Source organism: Temnothorax americanus, unplaced genomic scaffold (assembly GCF_048541705.1).
Source record: "Temnothorax americanus isolate GAGA-0224 unplaced genomic scaffold, ASM4854170v1 Scaffold5, whole genome shotgun sequence".
Lineage (NCBI taxonomy): Eukaryota > Metazoa > Arthropoda > Insecta > Hymenoptera > Formicidae > Temnothorax > Temnothorax americanus.
The window spans coordinates 6,723,269-6,742,979 of NW_027509657.1; the positions used below are offsets into that span (position 1 = coordinate 6,723,269).

At 28.7% G+C, this 19,711-nt stretch overlaps 2 protein-coding genes across 5 annotated transcripts; both read left to right on the top strand.

The window, feature by feature from the left end:
- Nucleotides 1–56: 56 nt before the first annotated feature.
- Nucleotides 57–10,274, top strand: LOC143904028 (aminopeptidase N-like). Of its 4 annotated transcripts, XM_077418235.1 has the most exons (12): nucleotides 83–223; nucleotides 1,857–2,111; nucleotides 4,467–4,922; nucleotides 5,206–5,389; nucleotides 5,966–6,116; nucleotides 6,372–6,453; nucleotides 6,781–7,154; nucleotides 7,454–7,728; nucleotides 7,851–8,041; nucleotides 8,484–8,783; nucleotides 8,900–8,969; nucleotides 9,551–10,274. In XM_077418235.1, exons 3-12 carry the CDS (start codon nucleotides 4,507–4,509, stop codon nucleotides 9,689–9,691), a joined length of 2,184 nt encoding a protein of 727 aa, XP_077274361.1. In that variant the 5' UTR covers nucleotides 83–223; nucleotides 1,857–2,111; nucleotides 4,467–4,506; the 3' UTR covers nucleotides 9,692–10,274. The 4 variants fall into 4 exon arrangements, with proteins under 4 accessions (XP_077274360.1, XP_077274362.1, XP_077274363.1 ...); XM_077418234.1 differs by lacking the exon at nucleotides 1,857–2,111 and having other exon boundaries at nucleotides 57–223; nucleotides 9,551–10,273; XM_077418236.1 differs by lacking the exons at nucleotides 1,857–2,111; nucleotides 8,900–8,969 and having other exon boundaries at nucleotides 57–223; nucleotides 9,551–9,618.
- A 1,211-nt stretch (nucleotides 10,275–11,485) lies between these two features.
- LOC143904047 (aminopeptidase N-like) lies at nucleotides 11,486–19,681 on the top strand. The gene is made up of 12 exons (XM_077418269.1): nucleotides 11,486–11,644; nucleotides 12,553–13,091; nucleotides 13,564–14,013; nucleotides 14,148–14,331; nucleotides 15,028–15,196; nucleotides 15,385–15,466; nucleotides 15,811–16,202; nucleotides 16,544–16,818; nucleotides 17,194–17,384; nucleotides 17,848–18,150; nucleotides 18,250–18,319; nucleotides 18,892–19,681. Exons 2-12 carry the CDS (start codon nucleotides 12,580–12,582, stop codon nucleotides 19,138–19,140), a joined length of 2,877 nt encoding a protein of 958 aa, XP_077274395.1. The 5' UTR covers nucleotides 11,486–11,644; nucleotides 12,553–12,579; the 3' UTR covers nucleotides 19,141–19,681.
- The last annotated feature ends 30 nt before the right edge of the window (nucleotides 19,682–19,711 follow it).

Here is a 19,711-nt window from a genome sequence, read left to right on the forward strand (position 1 = left end):
TTTCAGTTTTTTAATCTTCCCTGTGGTGCGTTAGAAATTATACGCAGGAATCGTCAATGAGTTTCTTAAACATAGTATTTGAAGAAAAACGTAATGAAGATGATTTTATAAAACTGAATAGACTAGAAGCCATGAAATGGGCATGCATTGTTGGTAATGCAAAATGTAAGGAAGTGGCGATCATTAAATTGCATAAGCATCTAGAAGACCCTGATACTCACAAGTAATTTAACTTTATTATTTAATTGCATGTCCATATATATGTGTATTCTCCTTATCCTCAAGTTTTTCCCTCGATATTCACTTTCCAAAATAGCGTATGTCATATTAAAATAATAATAATTACCTACATAATTTTTCAAACAGTATCATTTTTATTTATTATTACATTTTTTAAAATAATTTTGTATTCATTTTTATTTATTTCTAATATTTTTAATTTTTTACTAATATTTAGTATTTTATTAATAGTCTGGAAGCTATTGATAAAATCATCTATGAAATTTTATTGTTTTATAATTAACGAATAATTTATGTAGTATCAGGTTTGATGTTTGATATTTTTCGTAAAATATCTTTTATAAACGCACTAACATTGATTTATTACTCAGCATAGAAGATTATGCAAACGAATTGTTTCAACTGAATATATAATATTTTGTAGATATTATGTGATAGTATATCATTTTCTAATAGCGATACCTACATATATGTTAATAATAATTATAATCGTTGTTTGACTTTGAATAGAAAACGCGAAATAATGACGTCGGATTGTACTAAACATTGTAAAAAACTTTACTTGAACAGTACTAATTACTGTATAGAATAAACGTTTCTGTTAACTTTTTATAATTTAATATTATTCATAACCCTCACTTTTATCATCTTACACATTACATATTTTCGTGTACTTTATATATTTTTATTTTTCGTCTACTATACATATTTTATAGATATATTTATTAATTTTTCGGAATATGAAGAGGTATGGATATTTTATAATATTTATACTAAAAAGCAACTTGACACGGTATGTTTTATAATCACATACCATTTATTTATCAGATTTTTATTACAGTTATTTCTCTCTATATATATTTTACATTTATTTATTATAGTTAGCCAAAACACTACTTTTATAATACAAATCTAAATCTAAATAAATACATTAGCGTTAAAATATAGCAAAATAATCTTTCAGATCAAGCATATTTCGTTTGTATTTTTTCGTATGTTATTTTAGTTATCAAGACAATTTCAAATTCTTGTGACATATATGTATAACATATAATTTATTGCCATATCTGTGATTGGTAGTAAATTATGCATGTGCTTTATAATTTTTACTCTACTGTGTTTCTTTAAATATTTTTATAACTTTGTAGCTGAATATAGGTATATATCAAATTTATTATAAAATTGATAACTATATAGTACAGTTATAATATATATACCTTAGACTAAATTCAATTTCTCTTGTTAGCTTTGTGTGAATTTCTGAAATAAAATGGCTATAAATTATACAATATAAATATATTTTTCAAAGAATGTATTATAACTGTTTTAATTATAAGCTTAATTTTCAATAATAAACTTTTCCTTTCCAATCGTTTATAACTCAGTGACTCTGTGCGCCTCGATGTTTATTATCGAAAACGAAAAATTCGTAGTTCAAAATTTGATAAGAGACATCTTCTATATCGATATGATCTTACAGCTGGTATTTAACGATAAATGTATTACACAAGTATTATCTAACTGATTCGAAGAAGCACATCAACTAACGAAAACGACTTCTTAAAATTAACATATAAACAAGCACATATTATTTATGATCTACGGTCTTTCTGTAGATATCTTTGTCCACAAATGTTCAAAAGAATGTGTAACGGTACGAGTCTATCAGTTTCGTGAGGCACTGTATTTACATGACATATCTATCAAAACATCAGAAAATGACATTGTAGTCAGTATTCGATAATCTTTCGAGATGGCAAGACGGCACTTACGCTGAGCTATTCCTGATAATAACGGCTCTCGTGGCGACAACGCATCATAATTGCTGCACAGAACAGTATTTTAATCAGCACACAATTGTAATATACAAAGTAAGCCGTTAAAAGCAATAATAATTAATTATTTATCTCTCGTTGAAGATATATATTTATATTTTTTGAAAGACAAAATAAACACATAATTAAATTTCATTTTATTTCGTCGAGATTATCTATTCTCATGGATTGTAAATTTTTATTTTAAATATATATTTTTTAAATCAATCGACATATTTTGTTTCTTATTGTTGCTGCCTGAGCTGGCAAAATGAGAGCTGGAAAAATTTAATATAATTTTTAAATTTTAACACATAGCGTTCCGGACGTAGAACAAAATTTAAAGTTATACAAAAGACGAGATTATTATTATTATTGATAAATAAATAAAACAATTTTATTAATAATTATATTAATAATTTGTTTTAGAAATTAATCAGAGATTCTTTATTTATTCTATATTTTTACTTTTCGTGGGGTCCATTTTTATTATTTAAAAACTCAGGAACAAAAATTATACATATATATGAGAAAGTAAAAAGGCCAAATACGAGGAAATAAGGGCTGTGCTCCGATTCACGTTCACAGCGTCGTAAGTATCATTCTGTCTTCGTTGCACATCGAATATCAAACGAAGATAGAGCGATGCTTACAGTGCTGTGAGCGTGAATCCGACCGCAGCCAAAGAACGTTACTGTTAAAACCTAGCTTCTATAGTTTATTGTCCAAAGGTAGACAAAACATTCTGGACGTTTCAACTATACCAAGTCTCTTTCAATAAATTAAATTATTCTGTGTTTAGAATATTTCAACAATAACACAACTTTTATTTGCTGATACTTGGCATCTTGACTTTTTCATATTGTTTTTACATCTGACAAATATTTATCTATTTATTATTTGACATTTATAATTTCAAAATTCTATCTAATAACTTCCGAGCAAAAATCTCTCAAGAAATTTAATAACCAATTTTAATAAACATTAAATAGATATTAGGCGAAAATATATTAGGACGCAAATGAAACAAATTTATCTTTTGCTTTTTTTACAAACAACTTCTATAACCGATATCTAAATAATTTAAATTTTATTAACAAAATGTACTTATGTTTTTCTTTCTAATGACGAAATATTTTATACAGTTAAATGTATACACGTCACTTACAATTAGATGCTTAAATTTTTTTTAAAAACTAATTAAATTAATTTTTTTAATTCTTAAAAAATATAAAAGTAACAGAATAAATTAATTGCGAGTACTTCGAGAAATATCCATTGTTATATATAAAAAAATATTCATTATTTTGCCCGAAGTAAATCTTCTATACATATAGTCTTCTTTTGATAAAAGTTGGAATTATATTTTCCTCTTCTCCTTCTATTCTTTAGTCATTTCTATTTTTGTATCAAAATTAATAACAAATTACATTAATATGTAATAATATCTATTAAACTGAATTGTATTGTTTGTTTTGTTCCAACAAAAAATTACAGACACCTAAGACGACGAGAATTAACATGGAATTTTTAAAATTGTTACTACATATCGGCCTAATATTGGCCACAATCATGGACTATATTATCGCCGATGATCCAAAACATATCTATCGTTTACCCGTGAACGCAATACCAGTTGATTATAACATTAGTCTGATTATTCCGCATCTCAAAGAAGGCAACACTTTTCACGGTGAAACCAGTGTCACCGTCAACATTGTTTACGCATCCTTTTACATAAGCTTGCACTCGCAAGAATTAGAAATAAATAAAACGGCGACAACGTTGTTGAACCACACTATAATCTATAAACCGACAGCACATACTTATGACGATGAAACGAATATATTGACGCTACATTTCAACAATCAATTGTATCGCGGTATTTACACCCTAAACATGAAGTTTGCTGGTAATTTTTCTCAGGGTGGTGTTCTAGGCAATGGTTTTATGAAAATTCCATACGAGGAAGGAAACAACACGTAAGCAAACATTAAAAATATTAAAAATCTACTTATAACGTGCATACGTAAACGCTATTTGTTATTACCTTTATTTATTACTTCTATTTATTACTTTTTTTACTTATTACTTTCACCGTGTATCAACTTATAACATACAAAGTTCGGCAAGACATTGCTTAAACATGTAGCTTTGTAATTATTAAAACTGTTTTTCATTGTGTAAGTACAATTACAATAAAGTATTTGCAAGAAGTGCATGATGTAATGTTTAGAAGAATTTTTAATTTCAGTTAAAAATAAAACGGCATTTCTCTTTCTACTCTTAACAAAATAATTATTACGTATAATGTAATAATAAACGCAATAACTAGTGTTCTCTAAACTCTTGCGTCCTACTCGTCATGAGTGGTAAATTTGTCATTATTTGAAAAATTGTTTAAAATTACAGGTTGGCCGCAACGTTTTTCTCGCCAAATAATGCCAGACGAATGTTTCCATGTTGGGACGAGCCAGCGATAAAAGCTTATTTCATGATCTCCGTGATGCATCATCAAGAATACAAGGTATTGTCGAATTGGCCGATACGAGAGCAGTACAATGTAGAAAATGGCATGATGTGGACACATTTCGATCGCACTTTTACAATGTCCGCTTATCTCGTGGGAATTGTGATTGTATCTAAATCTAATTTCGTTCGCATTGGAAACGCAGACCAGTCCGATTTTGTATGGTGCAAATCGTCTTTGACATCACAAGCAAGATTCATGCATAGTATTGCCGAAAAGATCACGCCGCTCTTGGAGGAGTATACCAATAGAACCAAAGGGGTACCGAAAATAGATCACGTCATGATACCAAATTATCCCGTCGACGGCATGGAACATTGGGGAATCATTATTTACGAGTAATATATACGTAACTAGAAGGATTAGTAATATACATAAGTAAAAAGATTAATATTAAACTATTAGAGCTGGCTAATTACTTTTAGTATTCCACATTTGATAATTAAAAAGAATATTCAAATTTTATTTGCATATTATCATTCTTAGATTGTCTCAAATTAAAGTGTTTAATTAATGTGTTATAATTATTAATTACTTCGAAATAAATTAGACTACATGCTAACGATGAGAAGGACTATGCTTAATCACATCATGTATATTATGTTATGTTTTGCCTTTTAGCGAATCAAAAGTTGTCTACGATGAAAGCAAAGATCCCACATTTCGGAGAAGGAACGTGGCGTCGTTAGTAGCACATGAAATCACACATCAGTGGTTCGGCAATTTTATCACCCCATCTTGGTGGTCTGACCTGTGGTTAAGCGAGGGATTTGCTGCGTTTTTCCAGGAGTATTTCCTCGACAAGGTTATTTAATATTACTAATGCAAGGTTGCTCATTAAATAAAAAAGCAGGAATTAAATATTTCCACATTTTCACAAAATGTATCAAGACGGAGCTAAATGGCACGTTCTTCAATCTGAAATTATAAATAAAATTGTAACTCATGCATTTTTTAAACAATTATAAAAATAATTTAATATAAATTTTTAATAAAATTGGTGAATATTTTATTTTTAACATCAACCGCGCTTTAAAAATTTGCGATCTAAGCTTATAATTATAGCACAATGGTTTCTAAAAATATTTTAATTTTTGCATCCGTCACAATAAACATTTAATACAATAAAAAAATATAACTCAAATTTTTATATCTTGATTATATTTTTATGTTCAGTAATCTCAAATATTTAAAAAAATAATTGAACTATATATGATCTTCTCAAAAAGTTTAGACGTAAAACGGTTAATATTTGACATGGATAAATAAAATAGTAAAGTTTCTGAAAGTGGCGAACAAGTAGTATATATCTCTGCAAATACAAACTTACTTTTTCGAATTTTTATATTCAGCTATATCAGAGGATTATTTTCTGTAATAGATATTTGAAGACTGGCGTTCGATGGACTTTTTCGTTACTGGGCCCATACACGAGTCTCTTTCTTTAGATATTGGCTTACGGGATTCTATTAAATTGAACCTTCACAACTTGGATCATGGCACACTCTTTGGTAATGAAGTTTATAAAAAAGGTAAGATTATATATGTATGTAAATATATTTAAACTATAGTTAAACTATAATTAAACTATATAATCGCCCGTGAATATCTTAATGCAGGTAGCACGAAAAAAGAGGAACAGAAAGTTAATTAACAGTAAACAAATTCTCTTTTTACGCAATACCTCCACATTCATTCATATACGTTATATCTTAATTTTACAATATAAAGTACTTTATATGTATTATATCATTAATCTGTATTTTATGTCGTGTATTTTATCGTAGCTCCAGCTATACTGCGCATGTTATATCATGTAGTGGGCGATGAGGTATTTCGAAGGGGTATCACCAAGTACTTTGTTACAAAGTAAGTGCGTAGTCTAATATAAATAACACATATCAGTATTAAATATCATAAAAATAATATTTTATTGTATTTACGTTGAAAAATATAATACGCCACGCATCTGAAACATAAATCTGTGCGTTTAATATACAATGCTACTTATTAGAGACTATACTTTAGCTTTTAATTATAATTTAACTAAGCTATTATAGTTTTAAGTTATATTCTTAGTTCCCACATGTGTATTAATTAAATTGTACACTAATACTCACGTTGATTCTTTAAAAGTAAATTTATATACAACGTATGCATTATTTTGTTGTTTACAATGTCATTTTTCAAATTTAGACAATATATGGCGGTCACTCCCGATGATTTGTGGAGCGACATACAAAGTGCTAAAAACGAAGCCTCTTGGGTCCCTCATATGCGAGATCAAAATTTCGGAATAAAAGAAGTGATGGACACGTGGATAAACCAAGATCGTTATCCTGTTCTGAATGTGACGATAAATTACGAAACTGGTGAAATGTATATAACACAACAATGTGTCCGCGCAACAGAAAGTATCAATAATAAATGGTGGATACCCATATCCTACACTGACCAGAGTTTTCTGGCTTTTTCCAATACCATGCCCAATAATTGGTTAAAACCAGACGAAACTCTTAGAGTGCAAATTAATACAAGAGGTTGGATTATCGTCAATCTACAACAAACTGGTATAATATAAATTTTACACTCTTCTATATCAATTTATTTGCTTCATCATCACGATATTATTCAAGTTCTTATGTATTTCTTTATTAAAAAGAAACTTCAAAATTTATGTGATTCTATATTCTTCGAAATCTTGTAATTTATCTTGTAAATTATTAATGTACACTTTTTTGTAATATTTGTAAGTTATACATAACGTTAATTTGTTTAATACGATAAAGAAAATGCGAGTATTTGGAAATATATTTTGATAATTTCAAACAAAAAAATCTAATAAGAAATTTAATGAATAATTCGACAGCATACTGTCGTGTCTATTACGATACCACAAATCTGGAAAGAATCATACGTTACTTGAATTCTGAGGAATACACGAAAATACACGTTCTCAATCGTGCTCAAATTATCGATGATGCGTTTGCCTTTGTGCTGGAAAACCAATTAGATGGCTCTGTGTTCATGAATCTTATAAGTTATCTAGGACGAGAGAGAGATTATGTGCCATGGCGTCCAATGTTCCGAATTTTAGCACAGTTTTTTAATTACTTTTCACTGCCAGAGAGCAAAAGTTTCAAGGTATGTAATAACAAATTTATTATATATATATATATATGTATATATATATTGCATATATGAATCAAGTCACTTCGAATGTATATATACCAATATAAAATACAATATTATCTCATGATTTCTAGTCACACATGGTAAAAATCTTTGATGGGGTTCTTCAGCATGTGGGATACGAAGAAAATCCTGATGATGACGATATCACAAAGATGCTAAGGCTAGATGCCCTGAAATGGGCATGTACCGTCGGTCACGCGGAATGCAAGAGAAGGGCCGCCGTTAAATTAAGCGAACATCTCGCGGATCCTGATACTCACAAGTAATTTTTTATGATTATCTCATAATTTATATTTGTACGTGTGTGTTGTGGGCACACGTATGCATATATATGGATGGAACCGATTCCTTATTTCTTCAAGTTGTCGGACAGTCTCTTTATTGTTTCTCAATTTCTATTTTTATTCTAATCTCTAATGCATAGAATAAATATGCGAAACACGTAAAAATATATGTACATGTATATAATAATAAGTGTTGTTATCGATGGACTCATCTTTCATTTATTTATTCACTGTAATATATAGTCTTACGATCATGTGGCATATATAGAGTGACAGAACAGCGCACTACAGAAACTCAATTTTTCTAAATAAGATTTACCTAACAGAACAGAAAAAATACAAAACGTGACAAAATAAAACGTCGGTTATGCGTATATGAAATGCATGTAGCTCTTTTCCATAGACACATATGTATTTTAGAATTCCACAATGGTGGCAAGATTGGACGTACTGCTTTGGTTTAGCGGTTGCTAATAGGACTACTTGGGATAAAATGTTGGAACTATATCAGCGAACATCTGATAAGAAACTTTGGAAAACATTGAATTGTGCTGAAAATCCTGATAACATTATCAACTATTTGAATATTACAGCATCGAATACTACATTATTTAGCAATCTGGAGCATGCATTTATCTTCAATTTCATTCTTCAAAACCATGCACGAAACGATCTGGTCCTTGACTACATATTAAAAAAGTTTGATAATATAAAACCAAGGTAGTACGTTTCTTTTTACAAATATAAATTCTATTTTTTTAAGTTCATCTTATACATTTTAATTAATTTTTAAATAAATGTATCTTATACATGAATACGTTATTTTGTTCTTACAGATTATTTCCTACAAGTCTAACGATAAAAAATATCATTTCGAATGTTTTTTCTAACGAACAAATATCCAAGGTAGATTTTATAATACTAGATTCATATTTATTGATTTTCTATTGATAATCCTTTAACTGTAGCGCGCTTAAAATGAAATGTTCATCGTGCGTGAAATTATAGATTAATATAACTTTACATAATTAAATTAATATTTCTAATTAATTCTATTCATATTTTTGGGTAATATATTTATATCCTATAAAGCTATATGTGTTAAAACTGAGTAATATTAGCGCATGGTTTAAAACATAAACTGAATTTTTGTAAGGTAATAATTAATTCTTAAGAATATTACCTTATTATGAATTAATATATATATATATATGCCTTTTTTAATTAATAATGGATAATTAATAATGGATTTTTGAGAACGTTTATATACACATATATATTATATATATCTTCTACAAAAAGAGACAATTTCTTACGACACTGCACATATACTTTTTCGCAGCTAAGAGATTAAATATATTTATATGCATACCATGTATATTGTTATTGTCTATGTTAAATAAGAAATTATATTTTAAGGAATGGTTGCTTAAAACAAATTACTACATATTAATGATAAACATCCTTAATATCCTAATCTGTTTCAGGTGAAAAGATTCGCAGAAACTTATTTCAGTCAAGATCCAAAAGCTTTGTCAAGCATTATAAATTTGATAAAAAAGCGTAAAAATAATCTTAAAGAGTCCGTAGATATTTTTACAAAGCGATTTGGAAGAAATCAAACTTAAGTGACCTATTGATCTGATCAATCAAAAATACCAAATGTAATGCAAGACATACAATTACTTACAGGATTTTTCAAACAATATCAGTTTTATTTATTATCTTTTTTTAAATAATTTTTTATTAATTTTTAATTATTTCTAATACCTTTAATTCTTTTATAATATTTAGTATTTTATTAATAGTATGGAAGCTATTGATAAAATCATGTATAAAATTTTACTGTTTTATAATTAACAAATAATTTATATAGTATTAGATTTGATGTTGTTTGATATTTTTCGTAAAATATCTTTTATAAACGTACTAACATTGATTTATTACTCAGTATAGGAGATTATGCGAATAAATTGTTTCAACTGAATATTAATATAATATTTTGTAGATATTATATATGATAGTATCATTTTCTAATAGCGATACCTACATATATGTCAATAATAATTATAATCAATTATAATCGCGTTGTTTGACTTTAAATAGAAAACGCGAAATAATGACGTCGCATTGTAATAAACATTGTAAAAAACTTTACTTAAACAGTACTAATTACTGTATAGAATAAACGTTTCTGTAAACTTTTTATAATTTAATATTATTCATAACCCTCACTTTCATCATCTTACACATTGCATATTTCTACTATACATATTATATATATTTATTAATTTTTCGGAATATATAAAAAGGTATGGATATTTTGTAATATTTATACTAAAAAGCAACTCTCTCTCTCTTGACAAGGTTTATCTTATATTTTATTTATTATCCACATATATATATTAATTCCATTTATTTATCAGATTTTTATTACATTTATTTCTCTCTGTATATATATACTTTACATTTATTTATTATAGTAACTAAAACTACTTTTATATGATACAAATCTAAATAAATATATTAGCGTTAAAACATAGCGAAATAATCTTTCAGATCATATTCCGTTTGTACTATTAATTTCAGTTATCAACACAATTTCAAATTCTTATGACATATATGTATAACATATAATTTTTTGCCATATCTGTAATTGATAGTAAATTATGCATGTGTTTTATAACTTTTACTCTACTGTGTTTCTTTAAATATTTTTATAACTTTGTAGTTGAATATGTTAAATTTATTATAAAATTGGCAATTATATGTCTAGTACAATTATAATATATATTTTAGACTAAATTCAATTTCTCTTATTAGCTTTGTGTGAATTTCTGAAATTAAATGGCTATAATTTATACAATATAAATATATTTTTTTCAAAAAATGTACTATAACTGTTTTAATTATAAACTTAATTCTCAATAAGCTTTTCCTTTCCAATAGTTTATAACTCAGGGACTCTGTGCGCCTCGATAATTATTATCGAGAACAAAAAATTCGTTGTTCAAAATTTGATAAGAAACATTTTCTATATCGACATGATCTTACAGCTAATATTTAGCGATAAATGTATTACACAAGTATTATCTAACTGATTCGAAGAAGCACATCAACTAACGAAAACGACTTCTTAAAATTAACATATAAACAAACACATATATTATTTATGATCTATGATCTTCCTGTAGATATCTTTGTCCATAATTATTCAAAAAAATGTGTAACGGTACGAGTCGAACAATTGCGTGAGGCACTGTGTATTTACATGACATATATTTATCTATCAAAACATCGAAGATTGACATTGGGAGCAATCCAGCAAGCGACACAAGTGTTGCTTTGTTCGTTACTCATTGCAAAAAAGAAAAATAGGACGACGTTAGTGTCGACTTGTGTCGTTTGCTGGAAAGCTCTCATATTTTAGTCAGTATATTCGGTGTTCCTTCGATGAGATGGTCGGACGGCAGTTATACGCTGAACTATTTCCTTCATATTAACGGCTTTCGTGGCGATAGCGCCTAATTAATTGCTGCAAAGAACTGCAGCTTAATCAGCATACAAGTGTAATACACAAGGTAAGTCATTAAGAGCAATAATAATTAATTAGGTATTATATTCGTCGAAGATACATCAAAGAAATATATAAAATATGTAATTTAAGTAATTTCGACGGACAATACACGATAAAATTTAACTTTATTTCCTCGACATTACTTATATACTCATGGATTGCAGTAAATTTTCATTTTAAATAATAATTTTTTTTAATCAGTCGACATATTTTGTTTCTTAGCGTTGCTGCATAATAAAAACTGGAAAGTAAAAAATTTAATATAAATTTCGAAACGATCTTGATACACATAAAGTTCCAAACGTAGAAAAAAATGTTAAACAAAAGACGAGATTATTATTGTTATTGTCAAATAAATAGAATTAACGGTCATGCGATACAAAATGTTAATTACTTTCGTTCTTTGAAATAATTTACATTATTTCCTATATTTTTTTCTTCAAGTATATTCAAGGCACAGAAATGATAAGCGAGAAAGGAATTCAACACTGCTATAACCGACAACTAAATAATTCAAATTCTACATATTCTAACAATATATTTACGTTTTTTATTTCCAATGAAATATTCTATATAGCCAAATCAAAAATATACACGCGTCGCGTTAGATGCGTAAAATTCTTCTCGAAAACTGAATAAAATAATTTTCTTTTAATTCTAAGAAAATATAAGAATAACAGAATAAATTAATTACGAGCACATCAAGATATACATCCAATATTCTATATAAAATAATATTCATAATTTTCCGCGAAGTTGGTCGTACATATAATCGCCTTGATAAAAGTTGGATTTGTGTTTTTCCTTTTCTTTTCTCCTTTGTTCCATCGATTTTTGTATAAAAATTAATATTAAATTTCAATAACTTGTACCGCATTGTATTATATTATTTGTTTTCTTTTTAACGAAAAGTTACAGAAACCTAAGACGAGTATTGACATGGAATTCCCAAAATTGTTATTACATATCGGTTTAATATTGGCCACAGTCACGGACTTGTGTGTCGCTGATGATCCAAATCCAAAACATATACATCGTTTACCGATCAACTCAGCACCATTTGATTATAACCTTAGTTTGATCATTCCTGATCTCGAAAAAAGCAATACTTTTCACGGTGAAGCCAGAGTCACTGTCACCATTTTTCGCGATTCGTTTAACATAAGCTTACACTCGCAAGGATTAGAAATCAATAAAACGGCGACAACGTTAACGGCGTCAATGTTGAAGAACGGCACAATAACATATAAACCGACGGAACATACTTATGACCATGAAACGAATATATTATCGCTACATTTCAAACGGCAATTGTATCGCGGTTCTTACATCCTGAACATGAAGTTTGCTGGTAATTTCTCTCAGACTGATTTTTTGGGCAGTAGTGGTGGTTTTATAAAAATTCCGTACACAGACGAGAATGAAAACAAAAGGATTACATATAACAGGACGTAAGCAAATATTAAAAATATTAAACATATACTTTGTACGTAAATGCTATTGTTGTTACCTTATTTATTTGTTACTTTTACTTATTACCTTTTTTTATTTACTACTTTCATCGTTATCGACTTACAACATATATAAAGCACGGCGGAACACAGTTTAAAATGTGTATCCATTTTATTATTAAAACCGTTTTCTAGTTTGTAAGTATATTTACGATAAAGTATATTTGCAAAAAGTGCATGTAACGTTTAAAAAAATATTTACTTTGGCTTAATATGAAACGACAGCAGAGAGTACAACATTTCTGTGTTTCTACTCTCAATAAAATAATAATTACATACAATATAATAAACATATAATATATAAACAATAACTAGTGTTCCTTAACTTCTCGTGTCCCACTCGCTATGAGTGGTAAGTTTGTACTATAAGTGGTATTTTTGTCCTTATTTATAAAATTGTTTAAAATCACAGGTTGGCCGCAACATACCTCCGGCCGAATAAGGCCAGACGAATGTTTCCATGTTGGGACGAGCCAGCGATAAATGCTTACTTCTATATCTCCGTGATGCATCATCAGAAATACACGGTATTGTCAAATTGGCCGATCCGAGAGCAGTACAACGTAGAAAATGACATGAAATGGACACACTTTGACCGCACTAATTTAGTGTCCGCTTATCTCGTGGGAATTGTGATTGTATCAGATTTTGTTCCCGTTAATAACGCGGACCAGTCCGTTAATGTGTGGTGCAGATCGTCTTTGACATCGTCAGCAACATTCGTGCAGAGCATTGCCGAACGGGTCACGCCGCTCTTGGAGGAGTATACCAATATAACTAAAGGGGTACCGAAAATAGATCACGTCATGGTACCAGATTATCCCAACGCCTCCATGGGAGATTGGGGAATTATTATTTACCAGTAATATTTACAACTAAAGAGATTTATTAATATATATATATATATACATATAAACACATTAGACTGCATGCTAACGATGAAAAAAAACTAAGCATAATCACATTTTGAATATTATGTTATGTTTTGTCTTTTAGCGAATCACAAGTTGTCTACGATAAAGGGAAAGATCCCACATTTCGGAGAAGGGAAGTGGCGTCGTTAGTAGCATATGAAATCGTACATCAGTGGTTCGGCAATTTCATCACCCCATTATGGTGGACTGATATATGGTTAAATGAGGGATTTGCTGTGTATTTCCAGGCGTATTTTCTCGACAAGGTTGTTTAATATTACTAATGCAATGAATTGCTCGTTAAATAGAAAAGTTGGAAATGCACTTCATTCTCTAAGATCAAAATAACATCCATTAAATATTTCTATATTCTTATAAAATGTATCAGGACAAAGCTAAATAACTAATGGCAATTCTTTAATTTAGAATTATAAAAAAAATTGTAACGCTGTTCTTTCCGCGAATAACTAGAACGAAACATTTAATACTAATTTCTATTAAAATTCGAGAATATTATGTTCTCAGCACTTGTTTCCTCCCAAGCTCATATTAAAGATTTACTATTTTTAATCTCTTATGTTTCAACATTATTTTCATATTTGGCAATACAATGATTATTATTGAAATAGTTTTATTAGAATTTAAACGTTTTTTATTTTTCGCATCCATAACAATAAATATTTAACAAAAAAAATTTAACTTCTAGAATTTTTATATCTTGATTTTATCTTTGTATTCAGTAATGTACATTATCTTAGAAAATAATTAAAGTATGATCTTCTCAAAAGAAATAATATATGCGTGAAACGCGCGATTAACATTTGACATAAATAAATTACAATAAAAATTAAAATAGCGAAGTTATTAAAAGTGGCGTACAGGTAGGTTTGTATCCATATAAAGGCGAACTTTTCGTCGAATTTTTATATTCAGCCATATCAAAGAATTGTTTTCTGTTATAGTTCACAGTTGGATATAAAAATTCACGGTCAATAGACTTATTCGTTACTGGAGCCATGCACCATGCTCTCTATCGAGATGCTGATGGCTTATTGGGTTCTGTTACATTGAACCTTTATGATAACGATACCTTGGATAACCAACTCTTTGTTGATCCAGTTCGTGAAAAAGGTACAATTATATAAATAAAATGAAACTATCGTCCATGATTAGCTTAATGTAGAATAGCACGAAGACAGAGGTGGAACAGAAAGTGAATAGACAACAAATTCTCGTTTTGCGCAATATTTTATGTATAAAAGTATATAAAATATACTTTATATGTATTATTGATCAGTATTTTATGCTGTGTATCGTAGCTCCAGCTATATTGCGCATGTTACATCATGCAATGGGCGACAACGTATTTCAAAGGGGTATCACCAAGTATTTCGCTACAAAGTAAGTATGTATGTACAATGTAGTCTATTATAGTTATCACATATCGCAACATTAAATATCATAAGTATAATGTTTCTTGCGTTTACGTTGGAAAATATAAAACATCACATCAGAGACATAAACTTGTGCGTTCAATATCCAATGCTATTCGATTAGAAGAGACCATACTTTATTCCTTAATTATAATTTGACTAACAATAAGCTAGTTTTAAATCATATTCTTAGTTTCTACATATGTATTAATTAAATTGTACATTAATACTCACGTTTGATTTTGTAATAGTAAATAAATATTTACGACATATGAGTTATAAACTAATGAGAATGTCATTTTTCAAATTTAGGCAATATTCGGCGGTCACTCCCGATGATTTCTGGAGGGCCATACAAAGTGCTAAAGACGAACGTACTTACCCCCCTAGAGATAGCTATTTTTTTAAAGTTAGAATAAAAGAAGTGATGGATATGTGGATAGTCCAAAATCGTTATCCTGTGCTGAATGTAACGATGAATTACGAAACTGGTAATTACAAAACTGGTGAACTAGTAATAACACAAAACTGTTTCCACGCAACTGAAGGTACCAATAATAAATGGTGGATACCCATAACCTTCACTGACGAGAGCCGTCTGAATTTTTCCAATACTATGCCCATTCTTTGGTTAGAGCCAGACAAAACTCTTAGAGTGCCGATTAATACTCTTGGTTGGATTATCGTCAATCTACAACAAACTGGTATAAATCAATAAATTTTACGCTCTTTTATATCTATCTTATTTGCTTTATCTCAACACAAAAGTTTTACAATATATTCAAGTTCTTAATATATCTTTTTGATAAAAAAAAGCTTCAAAATTTATATAGTTATAATATTCTTCGATACATTGGTGAATTACATTGATAATTCATTGGTGAAGTACATTGGTAATGTACATTTTTTTCGTACTTAACAATTGTAAGGTGAAATATACATAAAATTTGTTTATTACAATAATCAAAATGTCAGTATTTGAAAATATACCTTGATAATTTCAAACAAAAAGATCTAACAATAAATTTAATGGATAATTCGACAGCATACTGTCGTGTCTATTACGATACCAGAATTTACGAAAGAATCATACCTTACTTGAGCTCTCAACACCACACGAAAATACACGTTCTCAATCGTGCTCAAATTATCGATGATGCATATGCCTTTTTGCTCGAAGATCAACTAGAAAGCACCATATTCTTTTATCTTATAAATTACTACAAATTCGAGAGAGATTATGTGGCATGGCGTCCAATGTTCCGAATATTAGAACGGAATGAAAAGTACTTTTCACTGCCAGAGAGTAAAGGTTTCAAGGTATGTAATAACAGATTTTATAAAGATGAAAAAAATAATTGGCTCTTTAATTTGGCCAGTTCTGCATTTGCACATTCACCGCTTTGTCATAAAGTCCGTCGCGGTCGGTTTTATAATCGCACAATCGTAAGAAACGTTTTAATTAACATTAATACGAATGGACGTTATATAGAGAAACTTAGGCGCAAGCTCACCAATAATCCTTGTGAATTCTATTGAATATTTTAACAATTAAAACACTAACGAAATATATATATATATATATATATATATATATATATAACATATACATACATACATTGTATATATGAATCACGTCACTTCGCATGTACCAACAAACTAATATAAAATTCAATATTCTTATGATTTCTCTAGTTATACATGGTAGAAATCTTTTATGGGGTTCTTCGATATGTGGGATATGAAGAAAATCCTGATGATGACGATCTCACTAAGTTACTAAGGCTAGAGGCCACGAAATGGGCATGTACCGTCGGTCAGGAGGATTGCAAGAGAAGGGCCGCCGTTAAATTAAGCGAACATTTGGCGGATCCTGATACTCACAAGTAACTCGTTTTATGGTCATGATTATCTTATAATTTATATTTGTGCGTGTATGTTGCGTATGCGCGCGCACGTATGCATATGGATGTAATAGATTCCTTTTATTTCTTCGAGTCGTCGAAATCAGACAGTCTCTTTATTGTTTTTTCTTACTTTTTATTCTTGTTTTAATACATAAAATAAATATGCGAAACAAGTAAAAATATATGTATTGTATATAATAACAAGAGACGTTATCGATGGATTCATCTTTCATTTATTTATTCATTCACTGTGTTCACACGTAGTCTTATGGTCACGTGGCAAATATAGAGTGACAGAACAACGTACGACAGACACTTAATTTTGCAAAATAAGATTTACCTAACAGAACGGAAAAAAATACAAAACTTGATAAAATAAAACGTCGGCTATATGCGTATGAAGTGCATGTACCTTTTTTCCATACACACATATGTATTTTAGGGTTCCACGATGGTGGCAAGATTGGACGTACTGCTTTGGTTTGGCGGTAGCTAATAAGACTACTTGGGATAAAATGATGAAACGATATCAGATAACAGCACCTAATGACAATCTTTTGAAATACTTGAATTGTGCTGAAAATCCTGATATCATTATTAACTATTTGAATATCACAGCATCGGATACTAAATTATTTAAGGATCTGGACCAGATATTTATCTTCAATTTAATCCTTGAAAAACATGCGCGCAACGATTTGGTCCTTGACTACATATTAGCAAATTTAGATGATATAAAACCCAGGTAATACATATCTCTTTACAAATGTATATTCTATTCTTTTTAAATAAATTTATCTTATACACATTAATTATACAAATATATATTATTTTGTTCTTACAGATTATTTCCTGCAACAGAAGCGATATATCAGATACATCAGAATGTTTATTCTAACGAACAATTGTCCAAGGTAGATTTTATGATTCTAGATTCATACTTATATTTTTCTATTGGTAATCCTTTAACTGTAGCGCGCTTAAAATCAAACGTTCGTCGTGTTTGGAATTATAGATTAATGCAACTTTACATAATTAAATTAATATTTATAATTTATTATATCCATATTTTTGGGCTATATATTTGTATCTTATTATAAAGCTGTGTTTGAAATTGAGAAATACTAGCGCGTGGTTTAAAACTAAATTTTTATAATATGGTAATTAAATCTAATAATATTACTGTGTTGTGAATTGATAATTGAGTACTGAATATTAATATACATGTACATACAAGTATATGTGTGTATACCTTCTTTAATTAATAATAGATTTTCGTGGATGTTAATGTATATATTTTCTGCACACACAAATAGAAGACAATTTTATATAAATACTTCCACAGTTAAGGGATTAAATGTATTTATATGCATACCACATGCACTGTTAGTGTTATGTCAAATCAAAAATTATATTTTATAAGATCGTTGTATAAGAATAAATTACTACTTATTATTGATAAACATCCTTAACTAACCTGTTTCAGGTGAACACATTTGTGGGAAAATATTTCCGTCGAGATCGAGACGCTTTGGCACGATATACATTTCTGATAGAAAAGCGTAGAAATAAACTTAAAGCGTCCGTAGATATTTTTACAAAGCGATTTGGAGAAAGTCAAACTTTAATCGATCAATTACCAAAAAAAGTCGATGAAGAAGACGTCAATATAGGGTTGGTCACTCAAGACATTGTAGAAGCAACACTCACGATGGATCAAGACCTATCTGCATAATTTTTCAAACATTACTATTTTTATTTATTATTACTGTTTTGTAAATAATTTTTTAATCATTTTTAATTATTTCTAATATTTTTATAATACTTAGTATTTTATTAATAGTCTGGAAGCTATTGATAAAATTTTCTGTGACAATGCTGTTCTGTAATTAAATATATTTATATGTCATATTATACTGTTATACTGTTATAATATGACATATTACTGTTCTGTAATTAAAAAATAATTTATAGAGTATTAGACTTGATGCTGTTTGATATCCTTCGTAAAATATCTTTTATAAACGCACTTTAGTTTTATTACATTTGATATAGAGCTCATGCGGATGAATTTGTTAAATTAAATTTATAATACTTTGTAGACATTATGTAATAGTATTATTTGCTAATAATATACTTAAATTTTAATTATAATTATAATTATAATCGTTGCTAGACTTTGAATAAAAGACATGAAATAATGACGTCGCATTTGTACTAAAAACTTTATTTAAACAATATTTATTACTGCATAAAATAAAAATTTCTGTTCATTCTTCAAAGTTTAATATTATTTACAACCCCCA

What these genes read in the sequence shown, in the direction of transcription:
- LOC143904028 (XM_077418234.1), top strand. Translation starts at nt 57, where the DNA reads ATGAGTTTCTTAAACATAGTATTTGAAGAAAAACGTAATGAAGATGAT. An exon ending in CGTCAATCTACAACAAACTG is followed by an intron (nt 7,155 to 7,453) that starts GTATAATATAAA and finishes ATAATTCGACAG; the next exon opens with CATACTGTCGTGTCTATTAC. An exon ending in CAGAGAGCAAAAGTTTCAAG is followed by an intron (nt 7,729 to 7,850) that starts GTATGTAATAAC and finishes CATGATTTCTAG; the next exon opens with TCACACATGGTAAAAATCTT.
- LOC143904047 (XM_077418269.1), top strand. Translation starts at nt 12,580, where the DNA reads ATGGAATTCCCAAAATTGTTATTACATATCGGTTTAATATTGGCCACA. An exon ending in AGGATTACATATAACAGGAC is followed by an intron (nt 13,092 to 13,563) that starts GTAAGCAAATAT and finishes TTAAAATCACAG; the next exon opens with GTTGGCCGCAACATACCTCC. An exon ending in TGATCCAGTTCGTGAAAAAG is followed by an intron (nt 15,197 to 15,384) that starts GTACAATTATAT and finishes TGTGTATCGTAG; the next exon opens with CTCCAGCTATATTGCGCATG.